A 27,606-nucleotide genomic window follows, 5' to 3' on the forward strand; every position below is an offset into this window, starting at 1 on the left:
TTTTACCTGTAAGCGACAGTTCTGTGTTAAAGGACCGCCGACGGTGTGCACTCTTGGGGAATTGGTCTTTGGCTTCTGCTCCAATGGGGCTGCTCAAGAAGGCTGAGAACCCCCTTGGGCCATTTTCCTTCTTTGTTTTCTCTCACTTTTGATGGTAAAATCTTAATTGCCTTCTTCCAAGCTTCCTCAGACCCCTCCCAACCCTTCCGCCAATTTTAATTTCCTCTGGTCTCTGTCAGCTGGGAGCTAAACAAACCTAGAGGGAGAAGTTGGAACTGGGAGAATGAAAGCAAATGGAGGAAGGGAATTGCTACTTGACAACTGAGCTGGGTCCAGCCTTGTATTAAATGGCTCACTTCACTCTTATCAACTGAGACCCGGACCAGGCTTGCTATTAAGAGAAAAAAAGTAGTGCTCATACTTGGGTCAGAGGGTTTTTTTTTTCTTTACCTCCTTTTCATTGACTCCTTTGGGAACAAGTCACCTTAGCCAGGAATCCCTGAGAATCTTAGGGATGGACACTCGCTTCCTATTATAGATAGGCTGTTTCCATGTTATGTGAGCATTCTTTTTTCCTGAGGAGAGTAAATCCCTTTAAAAGAAAAAACAACCAAAGTATCCCAGTACAGCTCATACCTATTCCCCAACTGATTCTAAGGTGGGGAAAGGCCTAAAGAAAGGAGGAATAGGGAACTGTGAAGAAGAAAACAAAAACACAGTTAAACAGTGAAAGCAATCTCAGTGGACATAAGAAATCTTTCACTGTGTGTACCATCTCCTGTGGAGATCTTTACTCCTAACTTCAAGAGAGGCTCCAACTACTGATTTCAGTTTAGAAAGTTTTGGGAACAAGAAGAAGGAGAATTCTAAGTTTTGTCACTGAAGTAAAGTAGCAAAAAGAAGGGGAATGACCAAGATTTTTAGCCCATGAGAGATGTCACCAGTAGAAACTTGAGATCACTGCCAACCCACTCAAGAGTTCCTTGCCTTTCAGATCTCTCACATTCTACAGTACTTTAAGATTTCTATGTAATTAACTTCTCTGCTCTTGTATTTATGTTACCCTCATCCTCATGCTCACAATCTTGGCTCTAGTGGCTGGAATAGCCTTTTTCTGAAGCATTTCTTCCCGTTTTTCAAAACATGCCACACTCCAAACTCCATGACCTCTCTTCTCAGTGGACCCTCTGCGCACCTCACTCAGAACACTTATCATGTTATCTGGAAAGGATCTTTTCATGTAAGTTTTCCTTTTTTTTTCATTTTTACCAATAACTTTATTGAATTGCATATTCACTCTTTCCATGTAAGTTTTCTTATGTAACTATGTACGAGTGCCTAGCCATTTGACTAGCACAGAGTAGGTTGTCAGTGAGTATTTTTTTTACCTTGGGTGGGACGTGTAATCAATCACAGTATCTGCCAAAAGGTAAAAGTGACCAATTAATTGCTTGAAATATACTAGTTAACAAAATTATCCCTGAAATAAAAAAAATAAAAGAAAGATTGTGCCAGTAAAAGAGAGAGAACTACCCAAGACTGGAAGATATAAATTTGAACATAGCTGGCAGCTGTGAATAGGAAATAGATGAGTAAAACTCTTTGTCGATATTATGAAAGTTTTTTTACATTGGAGGATAAGAATATTAAATCATCCTGATATGTGCTAATATAAAGCATTGCAGATTATACTGATGCAGAAAGATGGTACAGTGGAGTAGTTCGGAGAATGTCTAGAAGCCACCTTTCAAGGTTCATATTCCCGCTCTGCCCCTTCTGAGCTGTGTGAATTTAGGGAGGTTACTTAATTTCTCTGTTTCTGTGGCTTCATTATTTGTAAAGTACAGACTCTACTAATGCTTTCCTCATAGAACTGTTATGAGAATTAAAGGAGCAAATATAAATAAAGCACTTAGAAAAAGGGGCTGGTACATAGGAACAGCAATATAAGTCTTATTTATTATTATTGTTGTTGTAATTTCCCTTCTTTTTTAATTGTTGTTCAAATACAATTTTCTGTCTTTTACTCCCATCCCAGCCCACTCCCTGTAATTTCCCTTGTTAAAGTAGGATGCTTGACAACAAAAAGAGGGAAAAGTGAAGGTTGGAGGTCTAGTACATTTATACAAGGAAATGCTAAGGGCAATGGAAAGCTGCAGTGTGGGTCATTCATTACTCTAGAAGAAGGTCTTGAAATTATACTCTTATAAACTTTTTGCTCTGAGGATAAACCCACAAGAGAAGACACATAGATTCTGTTGGCCCTACCCCTTACTTACTCCTGTATGTCATGTCCAGGCCAAATTTTGTGATTTATCATTAAATACAAATTATTAGTAAGTGCAATGAAGACTCTTTTGAAATACTTTTGGAAATTATATAGAAGTTGTTTTAAGAACAATTAGAATTTATTTATTGTTTGCTTTTAAACTGATATGCTTACTGGAGTTCTCAATTAAGCAAAGTTTAGGAATAAAAGTCTCCAAATCTTGGTCTAAGGCCTTTTGTGGAAACACCTTCATAATCCTTATTTGAATTTATATTAGTAAGCATTTGTATATTCTGTGACTCTGATTCTGAGATATCTGGCCCTTTAAACTTCTAGGAACATTAAAAGTATGACAAATTTTCTGGGCTTTTAGTACTTAACAGATCTTTCTTTTCTTTTTCCTTTGGATAAGATTAAAGATAGAAAATGGCAATCTTTAGTTAGCTCACCTCAGTCTTCACTGTGAAAGCTCCTTTCACAGTAATTAATTCAACAAGTATTTAATGATCATCTATTTTGTGAAGGGATGCAAGATTCATAAAGGGGGTTTTCATATTTGTCACTACTATCTCTGTGTCAAGTATGATGCATTTCTCCTAATGGACATTCCAAAAGTATCTGGTAAAGAGATATGAATAAAGGTCTCACATTGAAGCAGTGGAATATTATAGAACCAGCATAAGTTTTAGATTTGGATTCAAATCCTAGTTTTTCCAATTTTATCTTTGTGATCTACAGCAAGTTCCTTAATCAACTATATTTTTTGGTAAATAGAGATAATGTCTATTTTATAAGGATTATAAGAATTTATCAATATAATAGTGAAAACTCCCACTGAGCGTATATATAGTATTTCCTAGGGGCTGTGTTTCAAAATACAGGGCTTCAAAAATAGAATGGATTATAATTCCTTAATAAATTTCCACATAAGACAATAAGACAAGTCTCAGAATGTTATGTGTGTTCAAAGTAGGGAAAGATGGAGTGTGTTTGAGGAAATCAGGAAAGGAGGTAGCATAGAAATGGTCCTTGAAGGATAGTTAAGATTTCAACAATTAAAATGCATAGACATATCCATATCATACGTGGAATCATATGCAGGGAGAAAAAAGGTTTTGAGTGTGACTGAATAAAAGGTACTGAGTGTGACTCTTCGGGCAGAAATGTAGGGTTGACACAGGGAAGCAGATACGCAAGAAATGTGGGTGGGGCCATACTGGTGGTGCCAGTGACTTCAATTTAGCAGACAATGGATAAGTCTTGACGGTTTGGAGGCAGGCCTATGGGATACTGTAATAGGATTGGAAGGTGGACGTGCCAGGAGTGGAGAGACCAGTTAGGAGAGGCTATTGCACTATTTCAGCTAAGAGATAATAAAGGCCTGAAGCAGAGGGAGGGCAGAGGTGAGGGAGAGGCACATTTCATAAAGAATTGACAGTACGTGACTACTGCCTCACACTGGCAGGGGATGTGGCCAGGTGGGGAGAGAGACAAAGAGACTAGTCAATGACCGGAGTCTTTACACGAATGGTTAAGTCCCAGCAAGATGTTGGTTTAGGTTTTGGATATTGGTCAGTTAGAGGTTTGGGTTGCACCTCGCTGCCATCTTCCCCTTTTTATATCCCTTTTTTCAGGGCTACCTCCACTTCCTTCCATCTGTCCCTTCTAAGTAATGCAGCTTTCTATTGTCAGCCTGATCTGTGTTTAGCTTCACACTTCGCTATTTCTTCTCACTGTACTCTCATTGTCAGGATAACACAAGTCAGGTCCTGGGCTATAGAATACAACACCTGAATTACTCCACCCATCTTCGCCGGGGCAGCTTCGAGGCTTGCGCCTCTTGGCTCTTTGACCAATAGGTAGGCCGTAGTGCTAGTACTCGACTCGCTATTGGTTGGCCGAGCCGTGGTGAGAGATGGTGCGGTGGCAGACCGCTGCGAGGGTGAGAGCTACGGACGGTTGTTAAGGCGACCGTTCGTGACGTAACGCCACCAGGCCGAGTAGCCTCCAGATGATTGGCTATACGATCGGACGATCCTTTCTCATTGGTCTCAGGGGCAGCTGGCTCCAAGTGTGCGTCAGCTGAAGGTTCCTTCCGCTCGGCGTCTCTGTTGACTGGAGACCGGGGGAGCGCCGGCGGTGCGGGGTGTTCGGTGACCTCTAGTGAGATCAGGAGGTGAGGCGGACAGTGGCCGCGAAGGGGAATCGGACGGCGGGAGCGGGGCAGCGGTGGGTGGCAACTGGATTTGGGCCGTGTTAGCGGTGGATCTCAATCTCCGCTAGGCCTTGGGAGGGCATCTCCTGCGGATCTGGAGGGAGCAGGGGAGGTGGATTTGCGATTGTGGCATCCCTGTCTCGCAGGGACTTCGGTTTGACGTCCCTGGTGCGCTGGTGCGCGTTAGGCGTAGGGGTGGCTGACACCATTGCCGGGGGAGCCTGGGAGCTAGGCTGGGCCTGAGCGGTGGGCGGCGGGGTGGAGCAGACGTTGCCGGCCCTGTTCGATCTAAACAGTGCTGGCTGCGAGGTCACGATCATCTGGGTGGAAAGGGTCCCAGGAGGATGATTTTGGAGGACCGTCGTTTCGAGAAGTAGTTGTGGGGGCTGGAGGACGACCCGGCCGCAGCTCACCGAGAGCACGCGAGAAGGTCCTTTCTGTGAAGTCGTCCACGCCCAGGCGGTGCTGTTCGTCAGCACCTTTCTTTAAAGTGATGTGGAAGAGGTCTGTAAATGATGCAGCTAACTCACTCAGAGCCGTGAGAAAACCGTGGATCTGCAAAGCTGTGACCGGTGATAGCCAGGAGAAACGGGTTGAAAGGATGCGGAGCCCAGTGTAGGGAGTCGCCCCGGAACTTAAAGGATTCTTCTTTTCCTTTTCATTCTTTCTTTTTTGTGTAAGGAGTGTAGTTTCTTTGGTGCTGATGTCCTTTAGTTCCGAACTTCGGGTTTTTCGGAATTACTCGGTTTTAGTTAGGAAAAACCTACCTTGGAGGTTCAAATATCGAACAGTTTCTGCGATAGGAGAAGGTTGATGCGTACTCCATCTTAAGTGGTTGAAATGATTTAGGGCTTGAGGTCATGCCTTCTTAGACTTGGTGCCGAAGTTATAGGAAACATATGTTTCCGGGCCATGCTAAATAATGTCAGCATCTCACAATGTAGAGAATGAATTTTTTGTTGGCTTGTGAATTTATTTTTCACTCCAAACAAAGATATTTTATAATTTAGAGGTGATCTAGCAAAGGCCTAATGGACAGTGGAGTGTACGTAGATTGGATTTTAAGGATCTGCTTTGTTGTAGTGTCTTTCCAGAATTTGTGATAAACTTGCCAGTAAGGACAAATGGGGATTAGTTAAGATGAAGGTTTAAAAACTTTGTTCGAAGTTTACATCATTACATCAAATTGATGCTTGGCATTATTATTTCAAGATAAGGTTTGTGTGGGGATGGCTGCGTTTGCTCTTTTTAATCTTTTATGATATAGTTTATAGACCATGGATAATCACATCTACAGGGTGAGGCAAAAGCAGGTTTACAGTTCTTTCAGAAAATAATACAATGGTAAATAGTAATACAAGATTAAACTCTTGCGTACTCACAACTGTAAATTTACTTTTGCCACATCCCGTATATGGATGTCCTTTTACCTGTATGAAATTGATGACATTTGAAATTTGACTGTTTCTTACCTACAAAAATAGCAGTTTCATATAGTTCCACTTAATACTTTGTCAAAACTTTGGAGCTCTGGCTTTAGAAGTGAATAAAGAAGAGATGAGACTTACAAACAGGTAGCATGTAATAGAATTGGATGTAGAATCCAGGTTTCCTGATTTTCAGTGCAAGAAATGATCTTTTCCCTAGGGATAGCAGGTTGAATAAAAGATGGTAAATTCTGTTGGAATTAAAAATGGCTCAGCATAAGGCAAGGTGCTTGCCTTCAGTTAATATAATATACACAGCAATTAATTGGAGAGCAGTGTAAACAAGTGTTGAATCAAATACTGGAATGTGTAGCACAAGAGGGGTGCTGAGTCAAAGGAAAGAATTAGAGTAGGATGTGAAAGCATCCTTTTCTGCAATTGACTGTGGTAGGTGGTTTCTATAGCATACTGGATTACAGTTTGAGGATTCCATAGTATTTAAATTATCCATACTTTTGAAAAGTATTGTGAAATGTTTGTATCATACTTCATTCTGAATATGCAAGGCATGCATTGCCTGTTTAACTTGATTTTTAAAGTAAATTTTATTTTTATTGCAGCATGGCATAAATAACTGCCGATTGAATTTGCATGAGCCCTCCTGTAGCCTGCCAGTGCCACTTGCAACTTCTGATGAAGGTGGAGGATTTGAGTCCATGGCATTTAAATGCTTTGCAGCATAATCACAGAGAAATGGGGAGAGTGCTTGCTCATGAGAAATGAGTTTACAGTTATGATTATTTTTGATGCACCTTTGTACATTCCATTACTTAGTTTCTGTTTCCAAATAAGTCAGATTCTCTGTGCCTTGAGTATAGTTCACAGGATCACAGAATTGAAAGTGCTACTGTGAAATCTTTTTGAGGGAAAATATATAACTAATATATAAGTGCTTAATATAATATAATTATAGGTTAATAATGCTAAACTGATATGTGATCAAATTGGGGTACCTTCATGCTAGCAGCTCGGATTTTAATTCAACAATTAATTTTTAATAGTGAAGGATATGTTGACTCAATAGGGATTAACCTAATTTGAGGGGTTTTAGGAGAGCAAGTATTAGAAATGATTTTAACCTAGTTTTGAAATGTGTTTTTAACTCATTTTTTTGGAACATTGACAATTTGATTCTTTAGACAGGTTTGTAGGAGATTTTGTTTTGTTTTTTAATACAAGAAAGAAATTATGTGACAGAAGACTGTCACAAAAAGCTAGTCTTCTGTGAGGCTTTTGGTTGTAAAGAAGTAGGGTTCAAATCTAAGATGTGATTAATACTTTCCAATACTTTAAGGCCAAGTCCCTCCTAATTTAGTAGAAAGTATTCTTCTAACTGCTTATTTCCCAGAATACTAATGATATATAAAATGTTGCCTCTCTTCCCTACCTCATCTCCCTTTAATATATTCCCTGAATGCTCTGCATTCAGCCTTTAATTGGGGAATGAGAAGGGTGTTAGGGTTATCTTTATATTTTGGTGACTTTAAAAAAAGAGTAATGTTGTCCTGGCTGGGCTGCCCAGCTTGTTGGAGCATTGTCCCATACGCCAAAAGGTTGTGAATTTGATCCCCTGTCAGAGCACATACTTAGGTTGCAGGTTCAATCTCCTGTCAGGGTATATTCAGGAGGCAACTGATCAGTGTTTCTCTTTCATATCAATCCCTCCCCTGCCCTTTTCTCTCTAAAAATCAATAAACATATTCCAGGATGAGGATTTTTTTAAAAAGAAATCTTTGGGTCTGTTTCAGGGTGTTTCTGAAAATATGTTCTTAAAAATATATCCTTAAACAGTAACATGAGTCAAAAACGCATGTTACTGTTTAAGAATATATTTTTAATTAAGCAGGTATTTGTTGAGCAACTGCTATATAAGTGCAAGTGCTGAGGATAAAAGAGTAAGACTTGGGGGGAAAGGTTAAAGCATGAATAAACACAGGCAGATGCATGGCACATTTACATACTTTAGTGACCACTAGCTGGTTAATATGGAGGCCCATAGTATGAAATATATGTGGGGGTGTGTGTGCACATGTTATATACACACACTCATGTATGTAGAATTTCATGAAACAAAAAGTTTCAAGAAGTAATTTCTTACTCACAGCTATTTTGCTATTTTATTTTATTTAAAAAAGGTTTTACTTTCCCTCCTGACTTAAAATTGATTTCATAATCTAATTGACCCAATGAAAACCAGATACCTGGCCAGTGGCCTTGAAGGGTTGAAATGTAGAGAACATAGAGGAATGCAGTGAGACGTGATTGCTTTGGTTTCTTTAGATAGATTTGGTCCCTTTAGATAGATTAATGCTTTCTTTACCTCAGTTTGTTCCCTTTTTACTTTCTGTCTTCATTGAATGAATCACCTTCTTAGTTATTGTCATAAATGCAAGATTCATTTGAATTCTTGGTAGTGTACTAGTGTGTCAATCAACTTTTTAAATATTAATTTTAATTTATTTTTATAGGTAGTTTACATGCTTTATCATAAACATTAATTTTAGAGTAAGAAGTAAGAATTGCAAGTTCTATGTTAGGGATCAATGACTATACGATTTTTTAAAAAATAGAATATCAAAATTATTATTATTAGCCAGCAAACATGGGGAACTTTACTCATTGCAGTCTAGATCAAAATTACTATATGTTCAGTAGGGAATTTTTGGATGCTATAGAAGCCTACTTGGGTCAGCCATCTTCTTACTCCAGTAATGTTCTAGTGTTTTGATGAGTTGTAAAAGTTTGGGAAACGGCTTTTCTCTGGTGATGGCAACATTAGGAAAGTTTATGAAACATCATTTGGCTAGTGATATTACGCCATATGGTGGGTGTAATGTTAAAGTGTAATGGGCCCCTCCCTCGAGGAGCTTTATAAACTAAGATAATTTATAGGTGTCAAAGAGTAGGTTCTTTGGTATTTACTTTTTGCATAGCCAGAATGTGGAGAATGAAGAGGGTGTGTATATACATTTTACATCAGGGTAATTAGAAAAGAAATATGAATAGTTGTTTCTGACTTTTGTTTTCTGCTTTATTGCTTTCCTTCTTGGCTCAGATAATATCAGGGGCTAAGATAGTTATTTGGTTTGATTTTAAATGCCTGAATTCATACAATTTATAAGAAATGCCTGCTTTTAAGTTGGTTGCTAATGAGTAATAGAGGATATAAGTGTTGTGAATAAATAAGTGATAACAGTTCTCTTATTTTGATTTTATATTTATTTTCCAGAATTATAAGGAACACTATCAAATAGTGTTATTCATATGTACGAGACACTGTGCATGCTATAGCAGGGTTTAGAACACTTTTTCCCTAAAAATATAGTGAGCTGTATACTAATTGCTCATACGTGGTATTTCTTCCAGGATCCAAGGATTCTGTAGTTAACAATGTTGTCAAGACTTTTCCGAATGCATGGCCTCTTTGTGGCCTCCCACCCCTGGGAAGTCATAGTGGGGACAGTGACACTGACCATCTGCATGATGTCCATGAACATGTTTACTGGCAACAATAAGATCTGTGGTTGGAATTATGAGTGTCCAAAGTTTGAAGAGGTTTGTGAAATTAATTTAATATTAGCTCAAGAAAATTACATTTTCAGTTTTTAAAAAGTATCTTTTTTTAGAGACCATATAACAAAAAAGTTATGACTAAAATATTTTAGTATTTATAAATTTATTTCAAATTTTCATTTATTTATATAGTATGGAAATGCACTAGAAACACTTATTTTGCCTTTTTTTTACTGAAACGAGTGTAATTGACTCTACTTGAGAAATAAAGCTTTTATAATTAACAGGGAGAGTGATTGGCCTAAACAATGGATTGTATAAAAATTGGATTTAATTTTTGATTTGTATATTTAATATTTTTACTTGACTTGTATTATGCCTACATTTATATTATCATAGTATGTAAACTGATGATGCATACAAAATAAAAATTTTAATTTTTGATTGCTTATTTTAAAAGCTATAACTGTTGTGATTTTTTGTCTGTCTCTCCCAATAGGATGTTTTGAGCAGCGACATTATAATTCTGACAATTACACGATGCATAGCAATCCTGTATATTTACTTCCAATTCCAGAATTTGCGTCAGCTTGGATCAAAATATATTTTGGGTAATCATTTTATATATTTAACTTCTTTTTTAAAAGATATTTTATTTATTTACTTTTAGAGAGTGGAAGGGAGGGAGAAAGAGGAGAGAAACATTGATATGTGAGAGAAACATCAGTTGATTGCTTCTCACATAGCCCAACCGGACTGGGCTCATATCTCAGGCATGTGACCTGGCCAGGAAACGAACTGGAGACCTTGAGTTTGTGGAAAACACCCAGCCTACTAGCCACACCTGTCAGTACTAAACAATTGACTTTTGAGTGCCACCAGATTTTTTTATTTGCTGTGGCTGTACACCTGTCACATGTATGGAAATGTGTGTATTGCTTACGGTGTGCTGCATGCGTTCAGGAGTTTACTTTGTCATTATTGGGAGTCAGACATTCTGATATTTGAGACCTTAAGAATCTGGGGGAAATAATATTTCAGAATACTGATGGGTCTATTTGTTGGTATTTGTATAATAAAGGATGAAAATGTTCAGTTTGTTGACTTTTGTTGTTTTAGGTATTGCTGGCCTCTTCACAATTTTCTCAAGTTTTGTATTCAGTACAGTTGTCATTCATTTCTTAGATAAAGAACTGACAGGTTTGAAGTAAGTATTGAAAGCATATGTATACTTTTTTTGAAATATTTTTATATATTATGCATTTATATATAAATGTTATAAAATCTTAAGAATTTATAAAGTTGTAATATATAAATTTTCAGAAGCTTTAGAAAATACGAGGGAAGTTTTTATGTAATCATTTAGCTATTTTTAAAATCTGTTAACATTTTAGTATATATCCTTTGCCATTTTTTAATACTTCAAGAAAACTTCTGAGATTATACTATATATACTGCTTTATAACTTCTTTTCATCAAATAATAGTTTATCAATATCTTTGCATGTCCGTAATGCTAAACTAAATTATTTGTTGTAGCTGCCTAGTATTAATAGCTATGTATGTATATATTGTGGTTTATTTAATCATGTAGAATTGGATTGTCGGGTTATTTAATTTCCTACATTAATAACAAGAGTGTCTTTGCAGATCAATTTTTATTCATATTCATAGTCATTTTCTTAGGAAAAACTTTTAGGAATGAGATAGTGGTTGTGCATGGTAAGCAGGATTTTCGAGTGCTATTTTTGCCAATTTACTCTGCAGTAAGGTTGTTTACTATATCCTCTCACAAGTAGTGATAAACGAAAGAAAGTTATGCATATTCTACTTTTTTCCTCATGCTAATTCTAAGAGACATTGTTTACTAAGTGATATTTTGGAATAAAATTATCAAGAGGTATTTCTGTATAAATATATTTACATTTTTAACAAATGTTTTCAACAATAAAATGTTAATACCTTTGAGGATGTCAGAGGAGTATAGGGTGTAGGCCTTTTGATCTGCAAAAAGGCACACACACTAGAGAATCACACAAAGTAAGCAGGGGAAAGTTGTTTCAGGAAGAATTTGAAAGCCATATGTTTTCCTCTGTAAAATGTACCTCATCGTCTTGTTTTTTTTCCAGCGAAGCTTTGCCCTTTTTCCTTCTTTTGATTGACCTTTCCAGAGCAAGTGCACTAGCGAAGTTTGCCCTCAGTTCCAACTCACAGGTAAGTATTATTTATAAGACATATATATTAATAGCACTCTTTTTTGTTCAATTTGCTTACATAATAAAAAGGATTATAATAGAGGTTCTTTGTAGTCCAAGATTTAGGAATTGCCTATAATTGTAAATTTATTTATTTTATTTTTAAAATTATATTTTATTGATTATGCTATTACAGTTGTCCTAATTCTTCCCCCTTTGCCCCCTCCACCCAGCACCTCACACTCCCTCAGGCAATCCCCTCACCTTTGTTCATGTCCACAGGTCATGTGTGTAAGTTCTTTGGCTACTCCATTTCCTATACTGTACTTTACTTCCCCACGGCTATTCTGTAACTACTTGTTTGTACTTCTTAATCCCCTCACCCCTTCACTCATTTCCCCACACTGTCCTTCCATCTGGCCACCATCAAAACACTCATTATATCCATAATTCTGTCTTTGTTCTTGTTTGTTTAGTTTGTTTTTTAGATTCCATTTTGATAAATTTGCATTTTTGCCATTTTCTTGTTCATAGTTTTGATCTTCTTTTTCTTAAATAAGTCCCTTTAACATTTCATAAAATAATGGTTCTGTGATGATGAACTCCTTTGGTATTTTTCTTGTCTGGGAAGCTCTTTATCTGCCCTTTGATTCTAAATGACAGCTTTGCTGGGTAGAGCAATCTTGGTCCCTGCTTTTGATGACTTTGAATATTTCTTGCCAATCCCTTCTAGCCTACATAGTTTCTTTTGAGAAATCAGCTGACAGTCTTATGGGAACTCCCCTGTAGATGACTGACTACTTTTCTTTTGCTGCTTTTAAGATTATTCTCTTTATCTTTAACCTTTGGCATTTTAATTACGATGTGTCTTGAAGTGGGCCTCTTAGCATCCATCTTGTTGGCAATCTCTCTGTTTCTGGATTTACATGTCTGTTTCCTTCACCAAATTAGGGAAGATTTCTTTCATTATTTTTTCCAAATAGATTTCCAATTTCTTGCTCTTTCTCTTCTCCTTCTGGCACCCCTATGATGTGAATGTTGGATCTCTTAAAGTTGTTCCAGAAGCTGCTTATACTTTCCTCAATTTTTTGTAATTTCTTTTTTCTTCTTGTTTTTTGGATTGGTTGTTTTTTTATTTCTTTATGTTCCTAGTCATTGATTTGATTCTCAGCTTCATCCACTCTGCTATTGTTCCCCTGAAAATTGTTCTTTATTTCAATTACCATATCCATCATTTCTGACTGAATCTTCTTTATGCTGTTGAGGTCCTCACTGAGTTCTTTGAGTGTCCTTACAACCAGTGCTTTGAACTCTGCATCTGATATATTGCTTATCTCCATTTCGTTTAGCTCTTTTTCTGGAGTTTTGATCCGTTCTTTCATTTGGGCCATGTTTCTTTGTCTCCTCATTTAGCAGCCTCCCTGTGTTTGTTTCTATATATTAGGTAGAGCTGCTTTGATTCCGTGTCTTAGTAGTGTGGCCTAACGTAGTAGTTATCCTGTAGGGCCCAGTGGCACAGCCTCCCCTATCACCCAAGGTGGATACTCAAGGTGTGCCCTTAATGTGGGCTGAGTACACCCTCCTTTTGTAGTTGAGCCTTGGTTGCTGTTGGCACATCAGTGGGAGGGATTTACCCAGGCTGGTCAGCTCTAAGGATTGGCTTTGACCACTTATCACCAACCTCTGTCCTCTGTGGAGGATCAGCTGTGTAGGGGCAGGGTGGGGGTGCTCCAACATGGTCTATAGCTGTCCCCTGGGTGTGCTGGCCTTGGGGTTTCCTTGGTGATGCAGGCCAAAGTTGGCCCCAACCAGTGTTCTGCCCAGAGCCACCCTGCCTGAGCTGTTAAGCAATCCAAGATGGCTGCCACTTGTGCTGGGCTTGAACACTCCCAGGCAAAGCCAAGCTGTGAATCTAGGCTGGATGCTACTAGTGTCAGGCCCGGGGCTCACTGAGGCCAGCTATTGCCCATTTGATAAGATCTAGGAAGTTCTGCAGCATGAGCCAAGACCAACCATTCATATGGAAAAGCAGCTTAGGTGGGTCTGTGAGTTGGGTGGGGGGGAATCTCTGGATCTCCAAGGCTGGTCAAAGCAAAGGGTGTTAGTCAGGTTCATAGAGTTTCAGATATGGTACTAGCTTACCAGCTGTGTCGGGAGAGGGTCCAGAAAAAGGACAGTATCCTCTGCCTACCTTGATGCTAGACACTTCAATTCCTCCCTGTAAGCCACTGGTGCCTTTCAAGCTGCTAGCCCACTGTTGGAGCTTAGAGAAAGTGAGTCTGAATAGGTGAGTCCATGTGTGGATTCTGTAAGAGGAACTCCTTGAGGTTCCAGAAGTTTCTTCCATGGACTTAAACCCCTTTCGTTTTTGCAGCCAGAAGTTATGGGAACTTATCTTCCTGACACTGGAATCCTGGGCTGGGGGGCCTGGTGTGGGGCTGGAACTCCTTGCTCCTGAGATAATCCCTTCCCAATTTTTATCCACCACATGTGGGTGTGGGACCAGCCCATTTTACCTCTGTGTCCCCCCTGTGGTCTGGGTGGATGTGGTTTCTTTAATTCTGTAGTTGTCAGACTTTTATTCAGCTTGATTTCTGATGGTTCTGAGTGATGGTTGTTCTAAATTTTATTTGTAATTTTGATGTAGTTGTCTGAAGAGGCGAGCCATGTCTGCCTACACCACCATCTTGACCGGAAGTCTTTCTATAATTGTGAATATAATTATAAAGTCCTAAGACTGGTCTTCCTAAGTGTCCTAGGAACTGTCACATTTATTTGAAAACTCAATTATAATTCTATAGCCTCTGGAATTTGGAATCTTTTCCATTTACCTTTTTGAAGGTTTCAGAAATTAAGGTTACATTTTGGATTTTTAGATAAATCTGAGTATCTACCTAGTGAAACACAGGATATGATCTAATAAAAAGATGCCTCAGGATAGATTTATTTCTAAACCCTTTGAAAACACTGTCATTATTTCCCACCTAAAGTTTTATATTGGTGTTCTTTAGTCTCTTTAAAGAATCTAACATTTTTAACAACATTCCATCAGAGTATCTGAGTATAAAGTAGCATGTACTTCTGCCTTGATTATGTATCTGATGAGTAATTATGGTCATTTGAGAAAGGATATGATTTAGATTTCATAATAGTAATATGGTCTCAAATTTTTTGCAACTAAGAACTTTTGTCAATGGTAGCAAAAATATAAAATATTGTAAAATTTAGTTATGTGAGAATTTAATTAAATGGCAAAAGTAATGCACCGCTTGAAACGAGTCTTTCCAAGAAATATCTTGCTGGGTATAAAGGAAAAACAGAGTACTGTATATGTTTTTCTTTCAAGTCCATTATTTTGTTAGTGTACTTTGCATTTAGAATGCCTGTTAATCTTGTCATATTGTATTATTTTATTCTTTGCGTAGTAAGTTAGATTGCTAACATACTCTTTAACATTTTTAAAAGTTGTTTTTTACCGTACCTTCATTGATATGTTTGGTCTGTATTTCAGGATGAAGTAAGGGAAAATATTGCTCGTGGAATGGCAATTTTAGGCCCTACGTTCACTCTTGATGCTCTTGTAGAATGTCTTGTGATTGGAGTTGGTACCATGTCAGGTTTGTAAGCAGTTTTTAGTATGTTTTAAAATAAGTTTGTAATGAAAAGGAAAAAAGAACATGTTAGATTTAGATTGCATTGGTTATTCTTAAATCTTGACTCTTAAAATGTTTTGATTGTATGAGTATGTGGTTATATCTGTTTGTTTTAATATAAACTTAGTAGTAGAATACTGATTTATTGTTTCCTCTTGCCTTTTTCAGTGCAGCAGTTTTTGATGAGTTTGTCTGGGGTGTTTTTGTTCTTTGGTTTTGAAAGGTTTACTCCAAGGCTTTTCTGGAAAGCTCCTTCCAGACCCTGCTGTTGCCTGCACTGTAATAAATTACTGACTGGGTTGCTCGTGTTGTGCCATGTAGAAGATAGTGCAAGAGTTAGGAGTTGGGTAAAACGAAGCTAGATCCTCCTAATGGGACAATGAGAAGATTTAATTAGATAGTGTGTGGTATATCCTCAGTTCGACAGTAGAGAATTAGATGTGAAATATCAAGGGGATTCATTCTTTCAGAAGCAAAATAGTTTTAAGACAATAGTTAGTTGTGTATTAGTTGAGGTCTCATCACTAGGTAGAGTATCATATTGAGATATATATAGCATTAATTAAAATTTTCTAAGGGTCAGTGTTTTAGTAAAGAAGATATTTTTAAACAATGTTTTCAATGTACATTCTTTAAAATCTTTTGGGTAAAGTTCTGTGTTTTGACAAAGATATAGTCATGTAACTACCACGACAGCCAAGAAAAATGCTTTGATTAGGTGAAAACGTACTTGTTGATTTTATTCAAGCAAAGGAATATGTAAAAGGATGAGGAAGATAAGCCAGAACTAGTAGTAGGCCATGAAACCCAGGATTAATCTTTTGAAGCTGATATGAAAGTCGAGCGATGAGTTTTGTCATGGCAGGTCAGAGAGGTGGGTAAGTGAAGCCATTAGATTTGTGGTTGGAGAAGCCAGTCAGGAGACCTTTATGGCTGTATAGAAAAGGTGTAATTGCTAGGGATTTGGATTAAGCTAAAAAAAAATTTTAAAGGACAGATTTAACACATTTTAACTAGGAAGTAACCCTTTGGGGAAGCAGTAAAAAAGAAAAAAGCCTTAACTCTCTGGAAGAGTATAGATTAATGCTCTTTGTATGGTAGCGAAGTGGCTCAGAGACACTGCCTGTGAGGAAGAGTGTGCGGAGCACATGGGGCAACAGCAGTCACTGTTGTCCAGGGGACACATAAGTTAGTACACATAAAATATTTATTATGACATCATATCAGGAATGGCGTAACTGGCAGTATGTCTTTTGTAAAAAGTCCTGCATCCACAGGTGAATTCCTTTTGTATAAAACTGTGGAAGGTTTGCTCCATTAGATATCATTATTTCAAAACAATTTTAAAAAGTCAATTATTAAATGTATATTAAATGCTGCCATGCTGCCTGGCATTGGGATTTTGGTGACATGGGAGAAGATCATCTGTGCTCTCAGGCTTGTTGAGGTCCCTGCTGAGTTCCTGATTCTTTTTCCAGTGGATGACTGTGAGATTTTTATATGTATGTTTTCATGTATTTTTATACCGATGGGAGGAGTCTTGTGATATATATACAGCATCCAAAGTACACTAACTTTAATAATCGTCTATTTGATTTTTCTCTTACCAGGGGTGCGTCAGCTTGAAATCATGTGCTGCTTTGGCTGCATGTCAGTTCTTGCCAACTACTTCGTGTTCATGACTTTCTTCCCAGCTTGTGTGTCCTTGGTTTTGGAGGTGAGAGCAGTTCTCACAGCAACATTAATAGACGAATAATATTTCTCACTGTGCCAGTTTACTTAAGTAAAAGCAGTATTTTCTAATGTAACACTGACTTACTTTGTAGCTTTCCCGGGAGAGCCGCGAGGGTCGTCCAATTTGGCAGCTCAGCCATTTTGCCCGAGTTTTAGAAGAAGAAGAAAATAAACCGAATCCTGTTACTCAGAGGGTTAAGATGATTATGGTAATGACATAGTTTTCTTCTCCCTTCAGTATCTTCTGTTCCAGTATCATATTCCATTTTTTCAGTTTTGATTTTTTTTCTTTTATCATCTTTCTTTAATTTTTGGCTCTTCGACCAATACTTCTCTTCCCCTTCTCTGTTTTTTCTCATTTCTTAGAAGCTCCTGGTCTTAGAGTTTCTCACCGAAACAGATTTTTCAGGTTCCTCCACTTTCTCTCACTGAAAACCTGTTCTTTGGAACGTGTTCAGTAGTTCAGTGAGGCCAGTCCCTAAGCCACATAGCAAGCTTGGGGCTTTCTTTTCCTGCTGAGGGGAGGCCAAGGAATAGTGTCTGGTTATTTGGTTGCTAAGGATGAGAAGTTTAGGTTTCACTGATATGCAAAAAATACATAATCTTTAAAAAATTTTATTTCAGTCCCTAGGCTTGGTTCTTGTTCATGCTCACAGTCGCTGGATAGCTGATCCTTCTCCTCAAAACAGCACAGCAGAAAACTCGAAGGTTCCTTTAGGATTGGATGAAAATGTGTCCAAGAGGATCGAACCAAGTGTTTCCCTCTGGCAATTTTATCTCTCTAAGTAAGTTACCTGAGACCTACTTTGTTGCATATTAATCTTGGTACTACTCTGTGCTACTAAAAGTTTCAGTTGTGCCCTTTCCATTGTCGAGTAATAACATTTTCATTTGCTTTCTTTCATTTAGAATGATCAGCATGGATATTGAACAAGTTATTACCCTAAGTTTAGCTCTCCTTCTGGCTGTCAAGTACATCTTCTTTGAACAAGCAGAGACAGAATCAACACTTTCATTAAAAAACCCTATCACATCTCCTGTAGTGACCCAAAAGAAAGTCCCAGATGACTGTTGTAGACGCGACCCTATAGTGGTCAGAAATAACCAGAAATTCCATGCCGTGGAGGAGGAGGCAAGGACAAACAGAGAAAGAAAGGGTGATTTCTTGTTCTCTTCATTTGCCTTTCTTACAGTGCTAATGTGTTAAGAAGTTGAGTCAATTTTAAAACTTATGTTCAGAGTTGTGAGATTTTGTTTGATTTTTTTGAACAGCTGAGGTTATAAAACCCTTAGTGGCAGAAACTGACGCCTCAAGCAGAGCTACGTTTGTGGTCGGCGACTCCTCCCCCGCCGGTGCTCCATCAGAACTGGAGACCCAGGAGCCTGAAGGTGAGCTTCCCAAGGAGCCTCGGCCGAGTGAAGAATGTCTGCAGATCCTCGGGGATGCACAGGTGAGGAAACAGAAGGATACTCAGACTTGGTAACTTTCTTAAGAAAAGGAGCTTTTTTAATGAAGGAAGAAACGAAGAAGTTGTGGTAACTGAGCACCCGCCAAGTTCTAGGCACTGTGTTACATGGTTTACAGGTACTGATCTTATTTCCCACACCCTTGTGAGTTGGGTGGAATTATCCCTTTTTCAGATGAGCAGGCTGAGGCACCAGGAGGTCTAAATATTTCCCAAAGTAATACAGCTGGGAAATAGTAAAGCTGGGACCAAGATTTACTGGCTCGAGATGCTCTTTCTACTTTATTACCATTCATCGTGGAGATGAGCAGCGACTTTACTCTCATGTGTGTGTTGAGGCCTAAAAGGTTTAATGTAGAAATGAGCCTCAGGGATAGAAGAAGGTTTTGCTTTTGTTTTTTTTTAAGTAAGCGTAATGCTCACGAAGAAGCTTATTTTCCTTTCTGAGACTTGGACAGGATTCCTGCCTATGCCGACTGTAAGAGTTCGCTCACGCTTTAGTGTGACGCTGTGTTCTGTCCGTAACTGCTCAGGCTGGTTCATTTGTAATTTCTGCACATGAGAGCGAGAACAGAGTTGCGTCTGTTTTCTCTCTCCCTCCCTCATGCCAGTAACGCGTGTAGCGGTATCTCAGCTGTCCCGCTGTGTTCAGGGCTGTCAAAACCCATAGGGTGGCCGTCGGAATTTCAATTAGGAATTTTTTTCCTCTGAATCTTACTTGCAAAATTTAGCATTTTGGTCTTATATTTGCTTAATTGTCACATTTTCATGAAGAATTAACTTTCATTTTGATATTCTTATTTCTTGTCAAATCATATTTAGAATTCTGAAGTCTTTTAGGTTCTACTTTTGTGTTTAGCTCTGTGGCGAACATTATTTGTATTAAATGGTTTATTTAATGTGAATAGTATGAAGTACAGCTCTTCGGAGTCTTTTCTCGTCTTTCTTCCTCAACCCCCTTCCATTTTTCCCCCATTTCTTTAGAAAGGGGCAAAATTCCTTAGCGACGCCGAGATCATCCAGTTAGTCAATGCTAAGCTCATCCCAGCTTACAAATTGGAGACTCTGATGGAGAGCCATGAACGCGGTGTATCTATTCGCCGACAGTTACTTTCCAGAAAACTTCCAGAGCCTTCTTCTCTCCGCTATCTACCTTACAGGGACTATAATTACTCCTTGGTATGTTATTTTACTGATTTTAGAAGTTTTGCTTTGTAACTTATTACTCTTGTAGTTTTAGTCTTTAGCTTCCCCTACTCTCCCTGACTGGTCTTTTACATGAGTACATAGTTTTATAAAATACTTTCCTTGTAAAGTCATTTCACTATAATTTCCTATTCTGCTTATGATATAGGTCATAGAAATTTAAAATATTCTTCTTGTTGTTTTAGTCATTACTCAGATATTTAGTATCTTAAATACTTTGAAAGAGTCAATAAAAATTTTGTTGAAAAATACACTAAAGGGTATTTTGAAGAAAGTTTTTAATGATGAGCTGTATTTTTGCAGTACAGACTTTCACTCAGTTCCTGACTTTTCCTCTTAGGTGATGGGCGCTTGCTGTGAAAACGTCATTGGGTACATGCCCATCCCTGTCGGAGTGGCGGGGCCCCTGTGCCTGGATGGAAGAGAGTTTCAGGTTCCAATGGCAACGACAGAAGGCTGCCTTGTGGCCAGCACCAACAGAGGCTGCAGAGCGATAGGCGTACGTTGGCAATGTTTACGGTTGCCTGTTTTAGGAAGCACTCTAGGCCAGGCGATGGGAGGAGCCCGGGGGCCCTCAGGGACATGCCTATCGGGATGAGCACAAGTGTTTTCAGCATTAACGCGTGCTTCTGTAACATACTCTGCACAGCTCGGTGGGGGCGCCAGCAGCCGGATCCTTGCAGATGGGATGACGCGTGGCCCAGTGGTGCGTCTTCCCCGCGCTTGTGACTCCGCAGAAGTGAAGGCCTGGCTTGAGACACCTGAAGGGTTCACAGTGATAAAGGAAGCGTTCGACAGCACCAGCAGGTGTGTAGGGGGGTTGTTAGTGCATTTATGTCTATTTCAGAGCCAGAGCCATCTTCTTTGATCACTAAACATAACATATTGCCAGCTTAAATGACATAAAATATCAATTTTAAATTGAATTTTATTCGGAATTAGTAATGTTAATGCTTGGTTTGGGGTGGGGGAGAAGAATGTTAATCTAAATGAATACCTCCATAGAAGTGAATTAGGAAACTATAGTGTGACCTAGTGAGTTTGCGTGTGGATTTTACAAGGCTCACTTTGATTAGACTGTTAACTTTGCTCTAAAAATATTTTAACTTAGAATTGTCCTAGGGCAGAATTGCCTGAGAAAAAGCTCTTGGAAGCAGGACAGAAGGAAGAGTAAATATTAGTATAGTTGATTTACTTTGGATACAGGAAATTAAATTTATGAAGAAGCATAAACAGGCCCTGGCTGGTATAGCTCAGTGGATTGAGTGCGGGCCTGCGAACCACACGATCGAGTTCGATTCCCAGTCAGGTCACATGCCTGGGGTTTGGGCCAGTTCCTGGCAGGGGACTCACGAGAGGCAACCACACATTGATGTTTCTCTCCTTCTCTCCTTCCCTTCCTCTCTAAAGATAATAAATAAAATCTTAAAAAAAAAAACCAACTTTCTCTTAAAAAAAAAAGCATAAACAATACAAATGATAACCTCTGTATAGTTCAAGCTTATATGCTTGTCTTTATTTGGACTTTTAAAGTTTATCTATGATGCAGTGACTGTCTGTAGCCCTCCCTCCTTGCAGCCTATAAGAATGAGAGAGTTGATACAGTATTCTAATATTATGTGTAAAGAAGAAAAGACATTAATAAGGACTTTCCAAGGGGGTTCTCTTATGAATAAAATGAACCCACTAAATTAAAGATAACATCCATCTTCTTAAAAAAATCTTTGCTACTTTCGTCAACAGGTTTGCACGGCTGCAGAAACTCCATATGAGCATGGCTGGGCGCAACCTCTATATTCGTTTCCAGTCCCGGTCAGGTGACGCCATGGGCATGAACATGATTTCAAAGGTGAGCCAGAATGGGCTGTACCAGAGCTTGCAAGAGTGTCCCGGGAAAGGGGACCTCCGTGTCAGGGAGACAGGAGTCAGGTGCAGACTTGCTGTCCACTTTGTGCCCTCTGTACTTTTAATACTATACCATGTGCATCGGAGTTAATTGATTGAAAGATTTTTTTGTGTAACTCATTATATAAACCAGGCATCTGTTGATTGGTGGTGTTTGTATTTGATGCATTTAGTTTAGACTTGGCATTGTACATGTTCTGGGTCTACCCAGAGGGGATGGGAAGAGTCTTGAGGTCAGTGCTTCAGAGCTTCCCCCTATAAACAAACCTTGGAAGTGGACCTCTTTCAGGAACTTGAAGACGTGTGTTTGAGGCCAACCTCCTGTATATAGTCCATTTATTTTATGTATCTCCTTTATAAAAAGACTGTGTATGGCTTACATTTTATTCTATTGATATTTGTTATTCACCAGGCACAAATGTAAAATGTTAAAGTCAGTTAGGCTAGCAACATTTATTTTTTTGGTTTACCTGTTTATACAAAGTTTTTGGAAAGAGGGAGGATAGTGACTAGATGAGAAAGTTTTTTGTTTTTTTTTTAAATTTTATTTATTTATTTTTTGGAGAGTGGGGAGGGAGAAAGATAGGGAAACTTGGATGTGTGTGAGAGGCAGCACGCCCCCAACCAGGAAGGTAGCCCGTAACCCAGGTGTGTGCCGTGACCAGGAATGGAACCAGTGACTCTGCTGTTTGCAGGATGACGCCAACCCAGTGAGCCACACCAGTACTCCAGTGAGGGATAAATGCATAAGCTTTAAAAATTGCCAATAAACAGTAGTACAGTGGTTCTTCAAAAAATTAAAAATATATTTACTATTATTCAGCAATCCCACTTCTGGGTATATACCCAAAAGAATTGAAAGGAAGGTCTCAAAGAGATACTTGTGCACCCTCATTCATAGCAGCGTTATACACAATAGCCAAAAGGTCGGAGCAGCCCAAGTGTCTATTGATGGATGAATGGATAAACAGAATGTGGTGTGTATATAAAATGGAGTATTATTTAACCCTAAAAATAAAATTCTGATGTGCTAAATGTTGATGAACCTTGAGGTTCACTTGGTAAGTGAAATATTCTGGTTACAAAAAAATAAATATTGTATGGTTCCCACTTAAGAGATACTTAGATTAGTAAAATTCATCGAGATAGAAAGTGGAATGGTGCTTTCCAGAGGCTGAGGAGAAAGGGGGATGGGGAGTTATTTAATGGGTATAGAGTTTCAATTCTGTGAGACACAGTTCTGGAGATTGGTTGTACAACAAGGTGGACACACTTAAAACTACTTCACTATAAGCCCTGGCTGGTGTAGCTCAGTGGATTGAGCGTGGGCCTGCGAACCAGACAATCGCGGTTCGATTCCCAGTCAGGGCACATGCCTGGGTTGCAGGCCGGTTCCCTGCAGGCCAGTTCCCAGCAGGGGACGCACGAAAGGCAACCGTACATTGATGTTTCTCTCCCTCTCTCCTTCCCTTCCCCTCTAAAGATAAATAAATAAAAATCTTAAAAAAAAAAAAAACTACTTCACTATAAACTTGAAAATAGTTAAGATGGTAAATTCTATGCTATGTGTATTTAACCACAATTTAAAAATATTTTTTAATTGCCTATAAGTATGTTTTGGGTCATTGAGGTATGAGTTAACTGAATTAATTTCACTTAATTAGAAGTGAAGCCTGGTCTATATTTCATGTAATGTAAATGCCATCAACTTTCCATTAACAATGAGATTTACTTTCATATCTAACCTTTCCTTCCAGGCTTTGTAAATTGGGCATTTGATAATAATAACTAGAAGGAGGAATTTATTAAACGTTGATCATTGGTTGGGTAACACCTTCCCCAGTGGCATGAATATGACTATTATACTCTTGTTGAGTGTTTTTTAATATTCTTAATTACATTTTATTCATCAGTCACTAGAAAGAAGTTTGTTTTCATACCTAGAAAGAACCATTAGGAATCTATGCATGACTAAGTAGTTACTTTTGTGCTCAGTTTATTTCAAGTATAGGCATCGTATTGGAAATGAAGATTATTGTAGTGACTGTACTTACAAGTATTACTATTAAATACAAATAAAGCCTCTGATCTATGAATAACTGCATTTTAATGTTTTGTTGTTGTTTTCAGGGTACAGAGAAAGCACTTTCGAAACTCCATGAGTATTTCCCCGCAATGCAGGTCCTCGCAGTTAGTGGTAACTACTGTACGGACAAGAAACCTGCTGCTATTAATTGGATAGAGGGGAGAGGGAAGTCTGTTGTTTGTGAAGCTGTCATTCCGGCCAAGGTGGTCAGAGAAGTGAGTGACTGGATAAGTATTTTATTGTGTTAATCTTTAATTGGATTAAAAAATTGGAGAAAGGAGCATCAACATTCTAAGTGAAGTTTAATATATGGGTGTATGTTTGCGTTAAAGATGACTGTTGGTCATATCTTGCCCACCTGTCTGTCTGCAGCATTCACAGGAACAAACTTAACTGATAGGCTCTTTATTGAGGACAGGGCTCACCTGAACTACACGGGGGCCGCACCTGAACTTCCTTATTTTCTGGGGGTACAGAAAGACAGATATGAGTAACGCACCCCTGGATCTTCTGGAGGGAGATGTAAAGTGTGTACACCTCTCTTTTCTAGGTGTTAAAGACTACCACAGAAGCTATGGTTGAGGTCAATATTAATAAGAACCTTGTGGGCTCTGCCATGGCCGGGAGCATCGGCGGTTACAATGCCCACGCAGCCAACATTGTCACCGCCATCTACATTGCCTGTGGACAGGTGAGGGCCCCAGCCTCCACTTCTCCTCTCTTCTGTTGTTCTGAGTAAGAGCAGTTTCATAGTTTTCCTTTTTTTCTCTCCCTAGGATGCAGCACAGAATGTTGGTAGTTCAAACTGTATCACTTTAATGGAAGCAAGTGGTCCCACCAATGAAGATCTGTATATCAGCTGCACCATGCCCTCTATAGAAATAGGAACGGTGGGTGGTGGGACCAACCTGCTCCCTCAGCAAGCCTGTCTGCAGGTATGAAGCGTCGCTGAGATCTGTTTCCGCCTGATACTATGTGTGACTCACCTCTGTGTTTTAGCCGTCTTTTCATTCTTTTGTTTCCTATCAGCCTAGTCCAAGTCAGCATGTTCAGGCATATGCTTGGTAAACTGAGAAAGTAGGTTAAGAATGCAGAGGAATGTTCGTGTCCTCTAAGTGCACTGCCAGCCAGGCTGTGGGTGTTAACTATATGTGGTGTGTACATTGTCAGTACTGGCCATCAGAGCTTGGGAAATTAAGGGGAGTCTAGCTCTATTCTAACGCCATGGAGTTGCCCTTACTTTCCTTGACCAAGTAGGAAATTGCTGCCGTGACTTTAAGGGTGACTCCTGCTGTGTCTCCCTCTGGCTGCAGATGCTCGGTGTCCAAGGAGCATGCAAAGACAATCCTGGGGAGAACGCCCGGCAGCTCGCCAGGATCGTGTGTGGTACGGTGATGGCTGGGGAACTGTCACTGATGGCAGCGCTGGCTGCAGGACATCTGGTCCAAAGTCACATGGTTCACAACAGGTAAGACTGAATGATTTATTTAGCATATTTTCTGTTCTTAAAATTAGGCGGTATAAAAACCTAGTGTTCACATACAATAGTCCCAATTAAAATTCTGCAGTACTGATATTCTGTACATCTCGTTGTCTTTTTTCCCCACAGGTCAAAGATAAATTTACAAGACCTCCGAGGAACTTGCACCAAGCAGGCCGCCTGAACAGCCTGACAGTTCTGAACTGAAATACGGGTGTTGTGTTCTAAAGGACTAACATAAAATCTGTGAATTAAAAAGCTCAAGGCTGTGTCTTGTGGAGGATGAATAGATATGATCAGTGAGGCGACGGCTTGGTGTTTGGCTCTTTCAGGAAGGCCTGAGGTCCTTCTCTCCATGCAGACTTCTCAGCTCCGAAGACAGTTCAGTGCACCAGGTGCTGTACTCTTCGGAGAGATCTCACCGTGGCTGTGTGCTTTCAGGTGTCACAGACGTAACCAACAGCTCGCCTCTGAAAGAAAACATGCGGGCAAAAAAGTGTTTTCTTATGATGAAATTCATGGAGTTTATGATGATCAGTATGAGCTGGCCCTTCTCCTATACCCCCACCACCCTGGGTTGAAAATGGATTTTTAAATTATACTGTAGCTGACAGAACTCCTGATTTCATAGTAATTTATTAAGCCTGGGTTGTAGAACTTTAAGAAATATGTTTATTTTTCATAAACTGATAACTTCATTTGGTGCTGGTCTATTTTGGGGTAGCCAATGTGATTCTTCAGAAGAGAACCTTTCTTCAAGCGAAGAATTCCTCTTATTACCAACCGCAGAATAACGTGCTGAGCAGCACAAACCGGTTCTCTGTCAGGGAGACAGACCGTGTTTCTCTCGACAGGTGGTTTGTTCAGAGAGGCCTCTCGTCGAAATGTAGCTGTCTGTCTAGATTGGCTGTGGCGTATCTTTCAATATAAGGCTTTAAAAAACAGAGTTTGTGTTCTTTATTAAAGATGCCAGAGCTCTAGCAGTTTTCAACCTTTGTCATCTTGTGTCACATATAAACCGATTACTAAAATTCTGCTATACACCAAAAAATACATTTTTTGCCAATCTGACCAAAAAAAAGTCACAATTTTGATTTACTCACTCCGGATGGCTGTTGTCCTTTTTTCATTTGACAGTCTAAAGGAGAAGAGGTCGGTGCCCCTGACTAAATAGTTATCGCATGCTTTAAAATTTCCTGTGGCACACCGGTTGGAAATTGCTGGCTTAGACAAAGGTGACTCTGTTTCTCAAGAACACAGAAGTCTGTGAGCCCTCTCAGAACTCAGAGGGTGGAAAATTAGGTTTGAAAGAAAAATGCCATTTCTCTAATCAACTTTAATTTCTTAAATGACACTTAAATTTATTTAGCTGAAAAATCTAGACAGTTTTTTGTAAAGGACTGTATCAATCTGTATATGTTGTAATAGAGCTTCTGATACTAGTTTACTGAGCGTGTTCAAGGAATAAATAAAAATCAAACTGTATACTGATAAAAACACTCTGTGCTCAGACCAGAGACCATAGTGTTCTGTAATGCTGTCCAGGAAGCCCTGGCTCCCTCGAGGAGCCCAGTGAAAGGGCACGGCAGGGTGAGCGCCCGTGAAGGCGCCTTGTGAATGGCCCTGAGGAGCGTGCCTTGTCCCTGCGGCCCGGAGGCTGGGGACTGAGACACACACACAGGGCTCTTTGGTGGATCCATAAAAGCTCTGTTTTCTCAGGGGGTTGGCGGAGTTGTTGGATCTTAATTTTTTTTAATGTACAAGTTTTATATAAGTAATAAAAAATCCTTATTTTGTATTACATCTGATGCTTCAACTGTTGGTCTTGGAGAGCTGATGGCTCACGGGGAAGACGGACTCTGGAGAACATTCCAACAGTGGCTGTCACGGCAGCATGAGCGCCCCCGAGTGGCCACGCCTGCAGTCTCGTTGTGGAAGCTGTCTGTAAACTTTAACTTGCTTCTGTTGTGACTTTTCAGCCAGTGACTTCTTAGTTATCTGAATTTTCCAGAGAAGTGGGGGCAAAAAAACATGTTGAGTCTTCGTTTTGGTGAATAATCAATATCATCTTGCTAAATTAATGTTTTGTACAATTACTAAATTGTATACATTTTGTTATACTTTTTTCCAGTTCCAGTAAATTATGAGAAGTTAATATTTGTAAGTGTAAACAATAACTTTTTTGGGGGGGATTAACCCTGCACCTTGGAAGCTTATAAAGTGCAGCCGGGGTGGTAACCAGTGATTACCACAAGGGGTTGCATGGTCAGTTACCATTCTCCATTGTATCTCTGACCGCAACAATGATGGCAGCTGGTGTTGCATGCGCATTAAAACTTCCTCATAGAGAGTTTGATCAGTTCAGATGTCTCATCTCAACTGACTACTTTTGGATATG

General features: G+C 39.2%; 1 protein-coding gene across 3 annotated transcripts; it reads left to right on the top strand.

The window, feature by feature from the left end:
• The first annotated feature begins 4,337 nt into the window (after positions 1-4,337).
• HMGCR (3-hydroxy-3-methylglutaryl-CoA reductase) lies at positions 4,338-27,011 on the top strand. Of its 3 annotated transcripts, none has more exons than XM_037163412.2 (20): positions 4,338-4,445; positions 9,338-9,526; positions 9,984-10,095; positions 10,604-10,691; positions 11,613-11,697; positions 15,190-15,295; positions 16,942-17,048; positions 17,158-17,274; positions 17,690-17,850; positions 17,975-18,222; positions 18,338-18,516; positions 19,516-19,710; positions 20,078-20,236; positions 20,387-20,544; positions 21,481-21,586; positions 23,773-23,943; positions 24,279-24,419; positions 24,505-24,663; positions 25,042-25,196; positions 25,338-27,011. In XM_037163412.2, exons 2-20 carry the CDS (start codon positions 9,362-9,364, stop codon positions 25,390-25,392), a joined length of 2,667 nt encoding a protein of 888 aa, XP_037019307.1. In that variant the 5' UTR covers positions 4,338-4,445; positions 9,338-9,361; the 3' UTR covers positions 25,393-27,011. The 3 variants fall into 3 exon arrangements, with proteins under 3 accessions (XP_037019307.1, XP_053520444.1, XP_053520445.1); XM_053664469.1 differs by lacking the exon at positions 4,338-4,445 and adding an exon at positions 4,479-4,498; XM_053664470.1 differs by lacking the exon at positions 4,338-4,445 and adding an exon at positions 6,590-6,610.
• The last annotated feature ends 595 nt before the right edge of the window (positions 27,012-27,606 follow it).

The sequence above is a fragment of the Artibeus jamaicensis genome, unplaced genomic scaffold, assembly GCF_021234435.1.
Source record: "Artibeus jamaicensis isolate MK-2021 breed Jamaican fruit bat unplaced genomic scaffold, CSHL_Jam_final contig_373, whole genome shotgun sequence".
NCBI lineage: Eukaryota > Metazoa > Chordata > Mammalia > Chiroptera > Phyllostomidae > Artibeus > Artibeus jamaicensis.

Coding starts and splice junctions, on each gene's coding strand:
- HMGCR (XM_037163412.2), top strand. CDS start 9,362: ATGTTGTCAAGACTTTTCCGAATGCATGGCCTCTTTGTGGCCTCCCAC. Junction 17,851..17,974: donor TGGCAATTTTATCTCTCTAA/GTAAGTTACCTG, acceptor TCTTTCATTTAG/AATGATCAGCATGGATATTG. Junction 19,711..20,077: donor GGGACTATAATTACTCCTTG/GTATGTTATTTT, acceptor TTTTCCTCTTAG/GTGATGGGCGCTTGCTGTGA.